A 20,192-nucleotide genomic window follows, 5' to 3' on the forward strand; every position below is an offset into this window, starting at 1 on the left:
TCAGCACTGTACGTTTCTGTATCTTTGTTAGAGGTGTGTGTGTGTGGAGGATGAAAAATGACACCAGTATCAATAAATAAATAAGATGTAGAAATAAATATAGAAATAAATGCATAAATAAATAAATACCGAAAAAAACCCTCAGAAATAGTTTTACCTTATGAACATACAGACAAAAATACATAAATAGATAAATAAATAAATGTAGTTGTACAAAAATTTAGATATAAATTTGTGATTTATTTATTAATCTGTTAAATCATCACCCTTATTTTATACATTTTTTTTTTCTGTATTTATTTATTTATTTATTTATGGATTTATGTCAGCATTTATTCAGTTTTGTTAAATTAATTTCCAAATTTATTTATTTTTTCACAAATTTACTTGAACAATATATATTCCCACATTTAATTATTTATTCAGGTATTTATACATCTATCTGTTTATTCTACATTTATTTATTCCTTTAGTTCAGCATTTATTTATTCTTTTGTTAATTTTTCTCCAAAATTATTTATTCCTGTATTTATTTAAAAATAATTTATTTTCATATTTAATTATTTATTCATTTATTTATTTCTACATTTATCTATTGATTTCTATATTCATTTATTTATGTATTTATTTTAGTATTTATTATTTTATTAATTTCTCTACAAATTTATTCTTGAATTTATTTAAAAAATATTTTCAGATTTAATTATTTATTCATGTATTTATTTATCAATTTATCTATTCTATATTTATTTTTCTGTATTTATCTCAGCATTTATTTGATTAATTTCTTTACAAATTTATTTATTCCTGTATTTATTTAAGAATGATTTATTTCCATATTTAATTATCTATTCATGTATTTATATATTTATCTATTTATTTTATATTTATTTATTTATTCCTTTATTTCTGCATTTATTTATTCTTTTATTAATTTCTCTTCATATTTATCTATTTATTCCCCTATTTATTTAAACATTTATTTAATTATTTATTCATGTGTGCATCTATACAATTATTTATTTATTCATTCAAGCATTTATTCCCATATTTATTTATACATTTATCTATTTATTCATTGATACAGAAGTCATTTTTTGTCCTCCATATATGAGAGGGATAAATGTGTGGTGATAGAGTATCACATTTGTAGATGGGTGTTTTTAAGCATCCTGTAATTTCTACATAATGAGAGACCCTTACTACATAACACAAACTGTGCGTCTTTATAATCAACTGTGTGTCGTATTACAAATAGAAATACACAGGAGAAATATACAGACAATCCAAATACTGACACATTAAAATCAGGCACAGAAACAGGCAGTCCAAAACATGTTTTCTTTTTTATTCGAGTGACGGTCAGACTGCAGTCCAGAGACATTCAGGTAATAGACAGTGACACACATCTCTGTACACAGCGTTTTTACACTGAAGAGGTCAAACACCCTCAGAACAGGAAGAAACAACTCAGAAGAAACATGTTAAAGGGGTAGCACGCTAACAAATCAATGTTTACTCGTTTGATGGTCGATGGGGGTTCAGTTTTTATCATCATTAATATTATGGGGGGGAGATATTGTAACATCCATGCAATGTATTAATACTGGAAACCACACAACTGATGGCACCCGCGTTACTACATATCACCTTTTATAATCTCAGTCTAACAAAACGACAGCATGATCACATAAAACTGATTGTGGCGCTGACGGCCCTGTTAAGAGTGGTCAAACAAAGTATTTCCAACAAAGAGTGCATTCTAGTTAATAAATAATCATTATTAATATTATTTTTATATTTTCAGTAGTACAGGACAAACCATACCCGAGACAGCATCACACACAGGTTCCATTTACTTCAATAACGTACTGAATTTTACAATCAACCAATACCACAGTAGTGTACATGGGCCAGAGCACAAAACATAGAGAATGCTTGTATTATTATTTTTATCTATCACACTGACTGAAGAAGAGACTGAAGCACTGAGGACAATAAGACAACCTGACCTGACACTACCCCAAAGTTCCTTAAAGTACTTCAATAATACCCCAATAATACCATCAACACCCCAGTCTGACCTGACCACAGGTGACCAGCAGCCCAGTAACACAGATTTAAAGAACTACACTGGTACTTTTTCATATTTTAGCATCAGAGGAGATACTAAAGATTAACAGGGTCAAAATATTTAATAGATATCATAATTAAACTCCCCCAGCTGATTGGTTACATTAAAACAGTTATTTTTTAATTAAATGTTCTCTGAAAATTGTGTTTTAAATATGCAAATAGGCATTATCTGAGTGAATATGTGCTATTTTGCATTATTTTCAAAACAGAAATCTGAACATTATATCAAGCCAAGTTCAAAATTGTTGTTTCATACTGTTAACATAATAGAGTCAGGTTTTACAGAGGGAATTTTGAATATCTATTTCAATCGTAAATCAGAAGTCACTGTCATCAGCCATAAAAAATAAATAAAAAATCAATTTTCACCATGTTTTTAGGATTAAAATGTTCTATAATATAATAACACAACAATACTAATTTTGAGAAAATGGCCTTTCAAGATATGTATACAAAAGTGGTAAAAATGTGCAGGGTAGTTAACGTCAAGAGGCAAATAACCTTTTGATCCCATTTGAATTGGATAATTCTGCAAGTCAATAGAGTCGCAGTTTGTTGTCACGTCATGTCTCGTCAACGAAAATGAAACCAAGGTCTATTTTTAGCTCCTCATCGTCACGTTCTCATCATGGAAAAAAGGTTGTTGACGGAAAAAATTTCGTCATGGTTTTCGTCAATGACATTAACACTGGTTCTGGGAGAAGGGAGTGAATTGTACCAAGGTAACAGCCCTCTTGGTGTTGGTGACGTATATCATCCGAGACGAGAGATGGTAATTCACTGAGCGATTTCACACAAGAACATCATGTGTATTTCACAGCACAGTTTAAATGGGATCAAAACAGTATTCGTCTGCTGTACAGTTTTTCCAAAATAAGGTCCCATGGGAGACACCAGAGGGGGAGGGACTTTGCCTCTGTATTCGTCACATATAAGAATGAACCAAAACCTTTGGCTGTTGTAAAAATTAATCGCTTCAGGAAATCGTTGGCAGCGATGTTCACACTTGGGGGCTACAACATGAAAAACCACCAAGTCTAATCCTTTAACTTGCACCAACTAGGCCTAATGGTACCAAACCACAGCACCTGAAAGTATTTGGAGAACCCAACCTGAAACTTCATCCAGAAACACTCCAGCAGTGACCCAGAACCCTCAAAGAAATCACTACTGCTATCCTCCATTTTTAATACATCCTCCTGAGACCCTGTGTTCTAATATGAGGACATCATATTCTGGTTTCGCTGCACCTTATACTTTGTTCTACTTGGATCTGTCGTCCTCGTTCTTGGACACTTTTCAAGATGGCAGCCACCTCTGCCAAGTCAGTCTGTAGCCGATCCCGACACAAAAGTGGACAAGGTCCAAAACCTGATCACATTTTATGGTTGTAACATGTTTTGTTTATAATTAATAATGTTTGTAGTTTGATATGGCCAATGTTGACCAATTTTAGTGACAGTAACTTTTATAATCGTCTTGTTTGAGGACATTGGGACCAATTAGGTGCGACAGACGAAAGGATATTCCTAGCTTTGAGTATGGATCAAGGAAAAGTCATGTAGAGGCTTTAAATGAACAAATTTTTAGAATTGTCGCTTTATTTTTAATTTAGTTTTTGCACAACAATGTTCAAGTGATCAGTTTTATACTTTATTACACGCTCCAAAACTACTTCCTGTTCAAAAACAGTGTTTAGTTTTTTATACTTAGCAGATCCGACTGATCCCAAATAGCTAGGAGACATTAAAATGTACACCGGACAGAAGCTGAGGTCTCAGGAGGATATACCCATTTAACTTTGCACTCACAGACAGTCAGGGGAGTAAAATATTTTTAAAAGCCACGCTCACAGGTAAACTGAGTGGCCTTGGCTCTGTTTTACACTTCAAAATGATCCTAATCCCTTTTGGTACTTTAGCGTTTCTCCATTTGCCTTGAGACTGCAATCAGAATCTTCATTGTTACCTTGTGAGCTATTACCCTAATTATTGATAATGACTTTGATTATCACCTAATTTGAGTGAGATCTTTAATTTCAGAGAGTAGATAACCAGTTCTACTCTATGAATACACATTTTGGGGACAGGAATAGGAACACAAAGTCTTTGCTTTGTCAGCTCGAGACCTTACAACCTCACTACAGGTCCAAGTTTGGATCCTGGGTGCAGAAAATTACAGTCAGCAGTTACAGTTCTGGGCCACACTAGAGCTTTGACACATGCGCACACTAGCACATGTGTTCGTGTGAGCAACAAGATCACGAGGCTGAGATAACATCACTGACTAAACAAAGGGGGTGTTTGGGCACGTGGTCGCAATTCCCGACAATAAACTGCGATTAATGTAACACGAGAAGGAATCCTGTCATCTGTGCTGACGGACGGCGAATCTCACTCTGCAAAACAACTTAAGAATTACATAGTATTCAATATATAATGAGATCTATACAACGATTTCATGCATTATTATCATGAGTACTTTGAAAACTCTTGAGAGCTCCAGTTGTCCTGTTGCTGCAGGGCCTTCTCTGGTCTGCAGAGGGCGCTGTTTCACACAGGATCAGTTAGAATAGCAGGCAAGGCGTCCTACAGGTCAATTATATCACTCTAACAGGAAGTTTTATATTTGGCTCTGTTCATAAAAAAACTCTTAATTCAGATATCTTGACACTGATAATATATTTAGACTACTTTTATTTTGGGGAAATGATTTAACGTTGTAAGCAACTTTCGATTTCCTCCTCTGCACTAAAACTTCGACAAACACATGTTCAAGAAAATAAGTTTTATGCACCACAAAATTTCACTCCACACGTTCACACATTCTCACACAGACCCACACATCTCTCATGCACGCTAACACACACACACACACACACACACACACACACACACACACCAAAACTACATATTCTCTGATGGCGAGTGTACGTGAACCAAAACACAGACACTGCTACACACCGACATGGCTGGCATGGTTACTATCTACATCAGGGCCCTTAGTGACCAACATCCACCCATCCCTGTCCCTGTCACCATGGTAACAATTTCACCCCCCCCTCCCTCCCTCCCTCCCTCAGTGGCAGGATTGCAGGATCAATGAATTAGCCAGCTAGCGATCCTCAACATCCCACAAACAGATTTTTCTTTTTGCCTGAGACTGCACTGACTCTTCCAGCGTCCTGATGTCGCTCGCTGAATAAAAGCTCACCCGTCGCCCCCCCCGGCTCTGTGATTACATAAACTCCTATAGACATTAACAACATAGTAGTAACGTGGTAATCAGATGTTATTCAGAAAGACAGCAATAAGAACACAGGGCAGTTTGGCAGCTTCTAAAACGTAAACATAAACAGACCTGACTTACCCAGAGTCTCCCCGCTCGACCCAGTTTATACACACGACACCCAACGTAGGACACTGTCTCAAATCACACACTGCATACATTCCCTGGTACCATGGACGGATTATGACACAATGGGCCCCTGGGCACGGACAGGTGTTTTTTTTTTACCCCATCCTTCTTAGTGGGGTTCATTTTGTTACTCTTTGTAGTTGTTTTGTGTCTCTTTGCTGTCATTTTCTGCCTCTTTGTGGTGGTTTTGCGTCTCTGTGGTCATTTTGAGTCTTTTTGTAGTCATTTTGTGTCTCTTTTTAGTTGTTTTTTGTCTCTTTGTGGTCGTTTTCTGTCTCTTTGTGGTAGTTTTGCATCTGTATGGTCATTTTGAGTCTCTTTGTAGTTTTGTGTATCTTTGTGGTTGTCTCTTTGTAGTTGTTTTAAGTCTCTGTAGTTTTGTGTATCTTTGTGGTTGTCTCTTTATGGTTGTTTTAAGTCTCTGTGGTTGTTTTGTGTCTCTTTGTAGTTGTTTTATCTCTTTATAGTTGTTTTTTGTCTCTTTGTGGTCATTTTCTGTCTCTTTGTGGTGGTTTTGCATCTGTGTGGTCATTTTGAGTCTCTGTAGTTTTGTGTATCTTTGTGGTTGTCTCTTTGTAGTTCTTTTGAGTCTCTGTGGTCATTTTTTGTATCTCTATGGTCAGCTTACATCTCATGGTTGGTTTGCATCTCTTCATAGTCATTTTGTGTTTCTTTGTGGTTGTTTTGCATCTCTCTGTAGTTGTTTTGAGTCTCTGTGTTTGTTTTGTAAATCTTTGTGGCCAGCTTGCACCTCTTTGTGGTTTGTTTGCGTCTCTTTGTAATGGTTTTGAGTCTCTTTGTCGTCATTTTGAAACTCTTTGTGGTGGTTTTGTGTCTCGTTTTAGTTGTTTTGTGTCTCTTTGTGGTCAGCTAGCATGTCTTTGTAGTTGTTGTGTCCCTCTTTGTGATGGTTGTGTGTCTCAGTGGTTGTTTTGTATCTCTTTGTAGTCGTTTTGCATCTCTGTAGTCATTTTGTGTCGATTGGTGGTTGTTTTGAGTCTCTCAGGGCAGTTTGCATCTCTTTGTAGTGGTTTTGAGTGTCTTTGTAGTCGTTTGAGTCACTTTGTAGTCATTTTGCATCTCTGCCGTTTTTTTGCATCTCTTTGTGGCCATTGTGCGTCTTTTTGCAGCTGTTTGTGTCTCTTTGCAGCTCTTTTCGCCTCTCCTTGTGGTCATTTTATATCACCTTATTGTCAGTCTTGTGTCTCTTTGTACTTGTTCAGTTAACTTTCCACTAAGAAATGATAAAAGCCACTTCAAACAGAGGCTCTGGTCCAGAGGCCCCCTGACACCTTGGGTCTGTACCCAGTAGACCCATGGCTCAATAATCCATCTCTGCCTGGCACAGAAAAATAACAGAATGAAAAGTGATTCACTGTGGATTAAAGTTTCCCCAATAAAACTGACCGCTCTCACATGAATGAACCAGAATCACGCAGATTCAGCCATCGTGACAATGTGCTCAAGGAATATTTTGCACTGTAACAGTTTTTCTTTAAAGTGTGTTAAAAATAATGATTCCACTACACTGAGGAAGACCATAAACACTTGAACAGATGCTATAAAGACTTGCTGATGAAGCTTTTATGAATGAAAAGTTCTCTCAGGATCTGTTAGATTGTGATATATATATAACATCCATATCTTACAAACGTCAGTCAGGTTGGATCGGCGATTGCGGTCTGGAAATTTGCCTGAGATTTGTTGCACAATTCAAAGTCTAGTACGTAATTTGAGACAGTGTCTAAAGTTGGTCTAATCTGACGGTAACTAGCCTACCTACAGTACAGTATATAACTACCTACAGACCTACATAAGAATGTGAGATATTGCACTTAGTCACAAAACGTTGTTGTCTTTTTTTACAGCATGTGGAAATCTACTAAATTAAGTCACTGTCTGAGACACACAGTACAGTATGGCACTTAGTTGATCTCTAAGTTTGGAAACATGCAGATTCAATACACATGATCACTTTAACTGCAGCAGGGGGAAAGGGGGAGGAATGACCGGACCGTACTGGAGCTAAAAAAAGAAAAGTAAATAGAAAACAAAAAGAAACATTCCCCGTCCTGTTTGGTATGAAAGGGGATTTTGACACTTGAATAAATGGAAAGAAAAGATGAAGATGCTGTACGTGAGTGCCTTCTGCACTATTTTTATCTAACACTGCTTTGTGGCGGAGTCACTCACTTGTTGATCCTTTCATCTCTTTTTTTTTTGTTGTCAAAACGGCAGTTAAATACTGCAAAGTGGCCTCCTCCTCCTCTACATTTCCTCCTCTTGTTTTCTTTTTCTCTCATCTGCTCTGATCTGAGGACACTGGATTTGCGAAAGTAGGAAGCTGATGGCGAGAAAAGTGCAGATGAAGCTGGAATGTTAAGGAAGGAAAGGGAACGAGAGGAGGGAACAAAGAAGGAGAGGCCTTTTTTTTTTAAACAATTATTGAAAACTCAGCCCAGATCGACACATAAACGACTGCATGTGTAACATCACAGAAAGCAATTTGCTATCACTTTCCTCTCATCCATCTCCCAACCTTCCTCTCCCACCATCAGGTCTATCCTCTCTAGTAAATGGGAACCTGGTATGTGGGTGCTGCGTTGTTCTCGGTGAATGGCGGGGACTGGTAGGTCTCTGTGGTCTCGGTGGTGCCGGCTCCTGGTGAATTGGATGGGTACGGCTGGGTGGGCGCGCCGCCGTCCATGTGCTCCGTGGTGAACAGAGTCATGTCTGTGCCGAGCAGATACTTCTGGACCGCACGCACTGTTAGACCGGCCTGCAGGGGGAAGAGAGGGGGCAAGAGATGGAAAAGATTAGGAGACAACAACGTCACAAGTCAAAGTAAGCCAGACTGACTCATGAAAGACCAGTTTTCACAGCCTGATATTAGTCAGACACGTTTAAAATAGTTTGTTTTATAACATGTAATTGCCACCACAAAAATAAAGTTAGCTTTGCTTGCTTAAAAGGAAAAGTTTGACAGGGTTAGATGAGAAGATTGATACCACTCTCACAAAATACAAGACAGCAGCCAACTGACACTTCGCTAGTCCCCTGGACACAGACTGGCCAATCATGGGTCCGACAACAACACAGCTGTGCTCCACTGACTCTAATGCAGTCGTTTCAGATTTCCTTCATTTTCAGGCTGGTTTTGTGGATTTGGAGCTAAATGTTGTGTCTGGGGCACGTCGTGTATTAATGATACTCGTTACCTGGAGAGGTTGGAAAAAGATATACGTTTCTTCCCTGTTCCAAAACCAAAATCAAACCCTGAAAAGTGTAGGGTTAGCTAGCTAGCTACTGAAGATATAGCCTACTGAATGTATACACATGCTGCTTTTGCTTTGTAATGATTATAACAGTGAAACAAAGACCGACCCTGCTGTACAGGAACCAGTGAAGGGAAGCAGGGAAACTTTGCTGATGTTCAACCAGCAGTGTGTCATCACATGAACGGAGATCCTTGCCCGTCCAGGTGCTGGCAGCAGCAGCACGGGGGTGAAGCCAAACACTGTTCATCTGCACACACTGTGATGCCACACAGCTGGTTCAATATCAGCAAAGTTTCCCTTTATATTCATTGTCTTGTGTGGCGATCAGCAGTGATGTGGTGGTTCACTTTTACACTGTGATCTGTAGCCTATAGCTCGGCTTTAGCTTCCAACTATCTTTGTCTTTTTAACCTGTTGTTGCTGCTGAGTCAGTTTGACATCCTGGATATATCCTTCAAACACAGACTGTAGACCCCTCTGTCTGCTTCTCTCTGGAATCACTCTTTCATTTCTCCAATTTCTATATTACTACCATCACAAGGGGGCAGGGCTTAGCAAAAGGTCAATTAGCTTAGCTTAGCATGAAGACTGGACATAAGGGGAAATAGCTAGCATATTGTTGTTCTTCCACTTTTGATTTAAAGGTTCTGTACGTGACATTCAGAGCATGTTTATGGCAACAAGCAACTATTTGCTATGTGACGATATAGTGGAGTATTTCTGTCACGAGCAGAGGATGAAGTCATGCTACCTCTCTGTGTGGTGCAGTTGTAGCTTCTCTGTTTGTTGCTGCAGTAGACGGTTGGTCCAAAAGTCACTTAAAGTTGCCTGATGATGCAAGGCACTCATTTGCATATTGGTGACATCATCGCACATTGATTTGCAAATAGGATGATGGGAGCATTACTATATTGCTCAATAACATTCAACAGAAACATCATCAACAAAACATTTGAATGACATGCGCTTCCAATCCAGAGAGCAAACACGTCAGTGTAACCATAGAAACACACTACAACTGTACTCCCACTCCTACAGCAAGCGGTGACTCCTCTCCTCCTGCCTGTCACTCACCTTTTGAGTGCCTGCTTAGTGCTGCTGCGTAAAATGAGAGAAGAGGAGAGAACCTGCACTGTTGGCAGGAGACCCATATACTGTGATTACTCTGAGCATTATGTATGGGAATTGATTGCAATGTGATATATTTATCACTTCCTTCCTGATGGCCTTTATAAGTCACTTAGGGTGCTTTCAGACCTAGAGTCGTCTCCTTTGGTCTGAATCAGGGACTAATTTTGTCACAAAGTTGTATAATTGCCTAGAGTTGGTTCGTGTTCTCACGGCAGCATTTACAAGAGGACCAGATCAAATGCCTTGTGTGAGAAAGCTGCTCTTGATTGGTCAGAATTTCCATGTGGGAAAAATCCAGGAAGTAAAGCAAACGTTGAAGAAGAGTACACTTGCAAGATAAATGTGACACTTTCTAATGTCACAATGGAGGGACAACTACGCAGGTTGATTTTAGCGCTGCTCATCGTGGACTATATTGCTGTCATTGTTCATTTTAGTCAAACCATACAGTTTGAAAACGAGGCGCGGCTCCAACTAGAAAACAGTGTTTTGATGCATTGGATGTGCTGAATGTGCATATTAAGGCAGTACAGGAGGAGGTGCACATTAATAATCCTCCAGGACTGTAACATGCTCATGTTTAACCCAAACAATGTGTCATGTGACTGCAGTTGGTTCAGATCCAGGTCGGAACACGTTCTCACCACAAACGAACCGCACCAGAGTTCAAGAAGGTCTTGGTCTGGTTGTTTTGGTGCACACCCGAGTGCTGCTAAAACGAACTGCACTTAGGCGGCAAACAAACTTGAGTTTGACTGAACTGATCCAAACAGGGCAGGTGTGAAAGCACTCTTAGTTTGTCGCTAGTCTGTCCATCCATTTTCTATAACTACTTCTAAGGGTTGTGGAGGGGCTGGAGCTGATCCCAGCTGACATTGGGCAAGAAGTGGGGTTCACCCTGACATGTTGCCAGACTATCACATCTAACTTGCATGTCTTGAAGCCAGAGAACCTTGAGAAGAGCTATGCTAATGCTAGGAGTATATGCAAACTCGAACTAGAAATAAAGTTGCTAAGAGGAAAAGTCGCTAAATCTAGTGAGAAAGACATGAAGTTGGCAGCACTGGTGCATCCCACTGGCTAGCTAATAGTCGCCACTCTGCACTGCGCTCATACAGTGTTTAACATTATTGCTGATATCGCTGTACCAACTCACGGTGGCAGAACGCCCCTCCCACCCCTACATTAACACTGTTAGCTCTGTCAGCACTGTTGCCATTGTTTTGGAAACCTTTTGAATGTACTTTACACATTATAGCTTGTGCGTTTCATTAGTATAAAAACTGAAGTGTACAAATTACAATTTATGCCAATATTTTTTGGCTGGGAGAAGCAATTTCATTTAAGAAATCAGGATTTGTCGCACACGATGTATTGCTGCTCCCGTGCTTTATTCCCACACCAAACAAATAAGCAACGTTTCGCCTCACGCAGGAGGCTTCATCAGGCTTACAGAGTAAAGGGCAGTCCCTCTTTTTATAGCATGTCCTCCAATAAGAGCCGATTGAAATAAGTTGATTCGGAGGATGTGCATTCTTTATATTTGTTTCACTAGAAGCAATTTCATTGCCTGATATCAGACAGAGCTCTCAACTCGTTACACTCGTTCCCATCAATCGGTCAACTCAAACTCAGTGGAGTCTGGACCAGCTGATGTGTGCCCACCCATCAGGCAAACAGCCATTTAAATATATATGAGAGTGTGCTCACGTCCTCCTTTGTGGCCTGCCCATCTGCCTGATAGTGCACCCACCTCATTAGCTACCTTCACTGTTGCCATTGTTAGCACTGTTTGCACTGTTAGCACCGTTAGCTGCTAGCTGCCAGCTCAGCCACCTCTGCGTTGAGAGCTTTGGGTTTGTTACCTTTGGACAGAGCCAGGCTAGCTGTTTCCCCCTGTTTCCAGTTTTACATGCTAAGCTAAGCTAACCTGCTGCTAGCTGTAGCTTTGACAGACAGATATGAAAGTGGTATCAGTCTTCTGACCTAACTCTTAGCCAGAAAGTGAATAAGGGTATTTCCCAAAATGCAGAAGTATTGCTTTGAGTGTAAATGTTTAGACAGTGATGATGATGCCTCTAAACTCACAGACCTCTTAAACTACTGAAAGTATGAAAGCATAAAGTTATTGAGGACCATTCACCAGATGCTCAACCAATTTCTCACCACGCTTTAGTCAGAAACAGGTCACTGCTACAAGTTTAGGTCATGGATGAATAATCAAAGGGGCCCACCAGTCACTGGGGTTCAACTGCTCAGGCTGCCTCTAATCCACTGCCTGTGTTTGAAGTGTTATTAACCTTTCTCTTTTGTAAAAGTCACATGGGCTCAGTCAGATTGTCCTGATCGTGTTTATCCACCTCGGCTCAATACAAACATATTGACATATATTAGAATATAACACAAATTCAGTGTGTCATAGTATTTTGTATCTGAGTAGAGGAGCTTTAGAGAGGAGACACACAGCCTCTCTTTGTCTCCAGTGTGACAGAAGCTCTTTGAAGTCATGGTTGACCTGCCAGATGTGGTTGAAAAATATGAAGAAAGAAAAAAGAATACAGAGGGTGTTTTTTTTTTTTTTGCTGTTAGGTGGGAGGGGAGGTTTCATCTGTGCCCAGGAGCCCAGATCGTCTCATAATCTGTCTGTGGTTTAAGTGATATTGAACATTTATTCAACAGATGCGTGTGTTTTCTGCATTCCTGAAGTAAAAACCTAAAAAACAATGGTGCAAACACTTGTTCTGTAAGGTGCAGGAATGGTTCACATTAATATTTCAGTGATGGAGAGCACCTGTCAGTCCTCTGTTATTATTATAAAGGCTGATCCGCATTAACAATAACCCTCACTCAAGCGAGTGCTGACTGAGCATTTCCAGACCTTAAAAGGCAACTTCGGTATTTTTCAACCTGGACTCTATTTTGCCATGTTTTTGTGTCTCAGACTAATGGGAGCAACTATTTTCTATATTAGTCCAGGACTGAGCTCGAGCGCTGCACCCGGGAATGGCTAAACAGGCTACAATGTAACCTCTACGTCCACTAAACGTGCTTGTTTTTGCCACTGACAGGCTCGGATTGTTATTTTAAGTGTCTGGCAACATAATAGAAAGGATCCCTACAGAGATAGACCTTTTAAGTAAAAAGAAAGCGTGTTTTTGTTTAACCAGAAACAACCCCAAAATCTTCAACACCAAAGCCACCACACTCCATTCAAATAAGGAGTAATTTTAGTGTGTATAGAGGCAGCATATGTTCACATCTAACTGGGTGAATTAAGGGTTTATTTCAACCAAACCAGAGCTGTTTCTGTCAACTTTGAATGGAGTGTGTTTTATGATGATAAAATTACTATTTATCCAAATGGAGTCTGGTGGCTTTGGCAATGTCTAGCTCAGGGTTGTGACTGGTTAAACAAAAAAAATTTCTCTAACAGAAAGTTCTGTCTCTGTAGACATTAGGGATGAGCAAGTACACTATTATCTTTATCTATATTTGTTCAACCAACTAAATGATCTGTATGCATATTTGTACTCAGACTGCGCGTTTAAAACAGAAAAGGGAGGGACTTAAACAAAAAAATGGCAGGGACCTAAGCAGAAATTGCCTCCTGAGACCCTGTATCTTCATACGAGGACGTCACATTTTGGTTTTGCTGCATCATATAATTTATTCTGCTTAACTTAGACCTCATGTCCTTGTTCATGGACATTTTTTGTGCTAGTGGTAGTAAGAGCACAATACACTAATACATGTAAAAACAAGATGGCAGCCATCTCTGCCAAGTCAGTCTGCAGCCGATCCCGACACAAAAGTGCACAAGGTCCAAAACCTGATATCAAATCTTATGATTGATTGATTGATTGATTTTTATTTATTTACGTGTCATGCCGCAAGTGGCCCATCCCACACGGGATTACATGACACCAATGAAACATAGAAAAAACATTTCATATGTGACTTCCGGTACACATAACAAAATTCAACTTTACATAACCACAACACAAAAAAAAAAAAGAAAACAAAACGAGACATAATCATCTGTACAATGCCATACTTCTTTTAACCCAGGCCTTTTCTATAAATTCTGCAAATAAAAATGTTTTATGTTCAAATAACCATGCCAGCAAATCTGTATCCTGTCTCATCTCTTCCACTTCCAGTTTGTTAAATAGCTTTACTCTTAAATGTTGAAACAAAATGAACTTCGTTTTCAATTTCATTTAGATCACATAAAAAACAAAATCTGTCATCCTCATTTGTTCCAATCCAACGTCCTGTTTCAATATGCAGAGGAAGAATACCTGACCTGAACTGGGCACACAATGATCTTCTCCTCTTAGACAAATTATATTTAACATAATTCTCTACACCAAACTCATTTTTAATCCAACAGAAAGTTCTAAGTTTTGGTTTGTTCCAAACCTCAATGGTCCACTTCTGTTTTAGCTGCTGAGAAACAATCTCTTTAGTCATTTCAATATCTACCTTCTCCCTATAAATATAAGATTCCTCAAAACCTGTCTTCTGAAATAATGTGTGCATAGGTTCAGCCCAAGGTCCACCCATCTGCATGTCCCACAATAACATTTTCTTACGAAGTCTACTGTCACTCATGCCGAGAAATCTATTCCATAATCTACACATACACACCACCCATCGAACTTTGCAAGGTTCCCAACCCATATCTCCAGTGATTGCTAGAATGGGTGCATACTTACTACCTCTTAAAAAATACCTAATAGCTCTATTATAGTTGAAACTTGTTTAGTTATGTTTTATGATGTTTGTAGTTTGATATGGCAACAGATTTGACTATATTTAGCAACAGTAACAAGCTAAGATGCTGTTAATGAGGAAGTACTCATTTGAGGACATTGGGAATTGATTATCATCTTGTCGACGGACATTGGGACTTGATTGTTGCAGCATTTCACACAAGCCAATTAGGTGTTACAGACTGTTCGTACAGACAAAAAGGATATTCCTATCTTGGAGTATAGAGCACAGAATTACAAAATGAACATATCAGTTTAGGTTTTGCACAGCCATGTTCAGCCACTGAAATGAAATGCGTATTATTATTATACGTATCAGATCCCACTAATCTCCAATAGCTCGGATAAAATAAAAATGCATAGCAAACAAAAGCTTGGGTCTCAGGAGGTTAAGCCTGACTTTGATATGGGTTGATCAGAAGTTGCTATAGTTACTTTTTTCTGGAAAACTATTTACAGGACAAAATCAGGATTGAGCTTTAGATCATTTACCACAACAGTAAGAGACAGAACACAGCTACCCAAATAAGGATGTTGTCAAATTTTACTCAAATGATACTAATGAAAGTACATTATCCATACCAGATACTTTTTTTTTCCAAATACCTGACCCAACCCTGGTAGAGATCCTTTTCATAATGTTGTCAGAAACTTAGGTTAATAAACTGAGCCTGGCAAAATCAAGCACTTCTATTGGATGAAAAGTGACAGTGCATATTCCCCCAAGTGGTTACATTGCAGTCTGTTTCACCACTGCTGGGTGCAGCCCTCTGGCTCAATACTGGCCAAATTCAAAAGATGGTTGTCACAAAAATATGGGAAAATAGGGTACAGGTTGAAAAATATTAAAGTTACACTATCCATAAAAAGGTATGAAGGTAGGTAATTCCATTAAAATAGTTTTGTGTAACAATATGAACATTTGTTTCCGTGTGTGCCTCTGTAGTTGCATGTTCTTACCCAGGTGATTATGGAGAAGAAAGAGAAGGCGATTGCAGCCCGGGCTGCGTCCGCCCCCTGGTTGAGTGGCAGCTCGTCAGGTGTGGTCCGAGACCACTGATTGGCCAGGAAGCAGAAACTTACAAAGTACAGAAAGGTCCAGAAACCTGCCAGAGAGAGACCAGCGGAACAACAGCAACACTTTACTACAACAGAGAGAAAGGTAATTTCCAAGTTAACTTCCCACATCAAACACAGGCAGGTGTTGGTTTCTCAAATCTGGGACAACTGAAGCTCTTCTTTGTTCCTTTTAGAAATTAAAAATATTCACGTCTCTATTACTTTTCATGTGAGTTAACAGGTTTCATTTCTCTTGATGTCTGGTTGTGCAAGACCGCTTTCATCTGAAACAAAGAAGCAGGTCTCGTTGGGCTGTTTTTTTGGTATTTTGGGGAAACCCAGTCTCACTAAGTACAAAACACCCAAGGGCAGATGTGTCTTGCACTTCCTGAGTCTTGGAAAGTCATAAGAAAACATATTTATGTCAACTCTGTTTGACTGTACGTGTTAATAAGTCCTTCTCACCTGAGAAGCCGATCTCAAGCATTATAGCCTTCTTCCTGTCTTTGACAGAGCTGATGGAGGAGAACTTGAAGTCGAGCAGGAAGAAGAAGGAGCACGCCAGCAGGCCCACCAGGCCCACGAACACACCGTAGTTGCACGCGTCTCCATTCTTATTGAAGACACAGTGGAGACGCTCGCTGCCCATGTTCACATAACCCTCGTTCACGATGGAGGCGAAGACCACCAGGGAAAATATCTGTGTGCGGGGACACAAGAGGAAGAGGAGGATAAAGATATTATCATTCAAATTTAATTCTCCCACTGTCTTCCTTTCTTTCCACACAAACATTGTTGCAGACTCACTGGAAACAGGACTGCAGCAGCACTACTCGAGAGCGCCTCTTTGAGCATGCTCACACCAAAGGCATTAACCTCATTTCCCCTCTTTCTCCCTGACTGACTGAAGAGGTGGATGCTTCACTTCCCCGCGAGAATCACATCGTCCTGAGGCGGTGCATATACCAGAACAGGAAGTGTGATAAAGACTGCTGTAGCTCGTGCTATGTATTTTTTTTTGTCTTTTATTAGTTGATCCCATTTTTATGAATAACAGCCTTCTTTAGGTCTGATCTGTAGATCTGTGTTTCCTCCTACCTCTGCTCTGGACTCGCATACTGACACTGATCAGCTGACTAACACTCAGTGGCAGAATAGGGCCATGTGACACACACACACACACACACACACAAGCAGAAATGCACTCACACTTGGGGGTGTGGGTCATATGATGGTGGAGAGACACACAATGGGATAATGTCCGGTCCACATTTCAAACTGATCACATGTGTGGATATAATCTGAACAGACACACACTCAGGTGCCTTTTAGTGAATCAACATGATAAAGCTGCTTATGTATCAAAGTCATGCATCACTGAGTTCTTTGCATGATTTTAATAACTGCATAATGTGTGTGTGACATTTTTACTCCTGCTTCGTTAATAAACAGCAACTAATTGTGGTCACAGGGGATTCAATTAGTCGAGAAGCAATAGTAAAATGTTAATAAAAAGTCATTCCTTTCCCTTTATGGCCCAAAATTGTTCATAGTTTCAGTAGTTAACTACACAAAAATGGCAGCAACAAAAAAAAGTAATTTGAGCTCTGGAGGAGGCAAACCCGACTCTCCACCACAGGGCTGTAGGCTACACACAAGTCTTAAAATGTCATGTTGTGTTATTGGGAGCCAGAATAGAAGGAGTCATGGCTCAAAACCTAAATTTGAACACATACCAGCTGCTGTTTACTTGTTTAAGTTACGCTCACAGTCCCAGAGAGTGAGTGACCTCACATGGTGCATTTGTAAATTCAGTCTGACACTCTACACTAAAATGAGAGCCCTGTTGGTTGAAGACATGGAGCGTTATATTTGTATATGAATTAACAAAGGGTTAAGCTAATCACACTTTCACTCCGCTCGGCACTCTGCTGCTCCGTCTCCACAGACAGAGTGCAGAGAGTGTGGTGCTCTGAATAACCGAACGGTACATTCAGACAGCGCTCTGAATTTACGAATGGTCCAGTTTGTGCCAGAGTGCGCTCCGACACTCTGAGTATTTCTGAACGCACCTCCGCATCATCTTCCTCCATTGTCTAAAACAAGCCAACAAAACCTGCTAGCTAGCACTAGCTAATGTCTGCGGAGAATTGTTCTGCCTCCAGCTAAGCCCCGCGCACAAAAAACATCACACTACATACATTTACTAACAGTAAAAGATTTGTTCTTTAGCAGGCAAATAGGAATCACCACAGAGCATGTGCAGTGTCACGGTTCTGTCCCTTGTTTCTGATTGAGGCAATCTGAAATGTTACAACTGCCCCCGGTCTCCCCTACCATACTGTAAGTATGTTTTGCTGACAACACTTTTGTACTTTTACTTGAGTGGGATTTTGTTTCAGATTCAGACAACTTTACCGATCCCAGAAGGGGCAATTTATTTGCAGCTCACCTCATCCAAACATTCAAACACTCAAAAGAATCTGAGCAGTGGTGTTGTGGTAGTTGATGAGGTGGGTGTACTACTAGGTAGATGGGTGGGTTACTGAGGAGGAAGTGGGAACACTTCTCTATATATCCTAATGGCTTTTGGGCTGATCGGTGGGTAAACAGACAGGAAAAGAAGTGGATATACCCCCTGTACCAGTACCTTCCACCACACCACTGGATCTGACTTCCACCAGCATGAATTTAAAAATGAGGCATGAATCATAATCTAGATTGTAAAGGGAAAAATACACCAACAAGCATCAAAATAGGCAATTAAACTTTAAATCACATTAGCCCAAACTGTTAAAAAGTGCCTATTTGTATCCAGAGGTCTCAGTAGTAAATCATGTACAACCTCTCCATCACCTACACCAGAAAAATCCAAATATATATTTTTACAATCAATCCACCCACAGGCACCGGATACTCATTAATTATTCACACACATCTCACGCTCCTAAACAGATCCCCTCCTCTGTGTGTTTCCCCGCACCGTTAAAAGAAAACCTTCCCTGTGTCACCCAAAGGTGATGCGTTCCATCAAACGTCAGGGCACGACGCGTCTCCGTGGCTCTGCGTGCGTAATGATGATCGCGGACCAATCACAGGTAGGATGACGGACGACGACCGTTTAGGGTAAATCAGCAAAATCATTAGCTGAAAATATGATTGGCGACATAAACGGAGACGGTGTGTGTGTGGTGAATATACGGTGGATATTTGAGGGGAATAAAAATAATAGTTGACATGAATAACAGGAAGCAGGAGGCTGAGGAATGAGACAGATATGGATCTGCCTTTTTACACACAATCCGGTTTGCTACACATCAGAGAGATATTTATTAATAAAGCACTGCAATGAGAAATTATTGAGTAATAATAGGTTGATTTTTCTGGCACAGAGAAAAAAAAACATCTGTATTGAGATCAGTTTCTTGGTCAGGGTGTCAGACAGCCACCAGGCCTTGGTTACACCCTGTACACTACATTTCTACACACACACTCCGATATAAACACCCATTCCTCTGTTTCCATTCACACACCCTGCTTATCAATTATCGCTGGATTACTGGGCTCTATATTTGCAGTGAGAACACGTCACGGGTCTCGCGCAGCAACGACAACAGAGAGCCCCCCACATCCACACACACATCTACACACACACACACACACACACACACACACACACACACGCAAACAGCACTGCCGGAAAAACGCGCTCTCACCCAGCACAACACTCTGAGGATGGTGGTCGGCTGTTTGGCGAAGGTGATGGGGTCCACGGTGGACCCGGCCCGGCCCGCTCCGAACGATCCCACTCCGTCCATCTTCTGTCGGTCGCTCTCTCTCGGTGCGCTCCTCGCGGCTCCACGCTCCCGGCTCCACGGCAGGATGGATGCGTTGCTGCTCTCTGCTGTAGGGACGGGTCCCAGCGCGTAACACGCACGCACAGGCGCGCGGGCGCAGAGGAGGACGCCGCGTGTAAGAGGGCGGGGGGGCGTGCAGAGCTGACGTGCCCGCGCTGCTGACTGTGGATGAGCCATTTGGACAGAATTTAATGTGATTGTGCCAATATGGGATATTATATCCTGTTAAAATGATGGCCTGCAGGGCTGCCATAAAACAGAGTCAGCCACTGACTCAATGTTGAGCCTGTTGTTGGTTTGGTACCATCATTTGCTGCATGGGGCCTCAAGAGGACATATAGTTGGAGGACTCACAAAAAACATGTGGTCATAAAGGGATGGACACGGTCAGCAACAATACTCAGGTAGGCTGTGGTGTTTAAACCATGCTCAGTTGGTACTAAGAAAATCTCCCCCACACCATTACACCACCAGCAGCAGCCTGAACCGTTGATACAAGGCAGGATGGATCCATGACGCCAAATTCTGACCCTACCATC

At 40.4% G+C, this 20,192-nt stretch overlaps 1 protein-coding gene across 1 annotated transcript; it reads right to left on the reverse strand.

The window, feature by feature from the left end:
- Positions 1–5,789: 5,789 nt before the first annotated feature.
- syngr3a (synaptogyrin 3a) lies at positions 5,790–19,740 on the reverse strand. Its single transcript, XM_033644194.2, has 4 exons — positions 19,513–19,740; positions 16,262–16,496; positions 15,698–15,843; positions 5,790–8,332 (listed from the first exon to the last, which is right to left on the reverse strand). Exons 1-4 carry the CDS (start codon positions 19,612–19,614, stop codon positions 8,123–8,125), a joined length of 693 nt encoding a protein of 230 aa, XP_033500085.1. The 5' UTR covers positions 19,615–19,740; the 3' UTR covers positions 5,790–8,122.
- Positions 19,741–20,192: the final 452 nt, after the last annotated feature.

The sequence above is a fragment of the Epinephelus lanceolatus genome, chromosome 18 (assembly GCF_041903045.1).
Source record: "Epinephelus lanceolatus isolate andai-2023 chromosome 18, ASM4190304v1, whole genome shotgun sequence".
In the NCBI taxonomy this organism is placed as follows: domain Eukaryota; kingdom Metazoa; phylum Chordata; class Actinopteri; order Perciformes; family Serranidae; genus Epinephelus; species Epinephelus lanceolatus.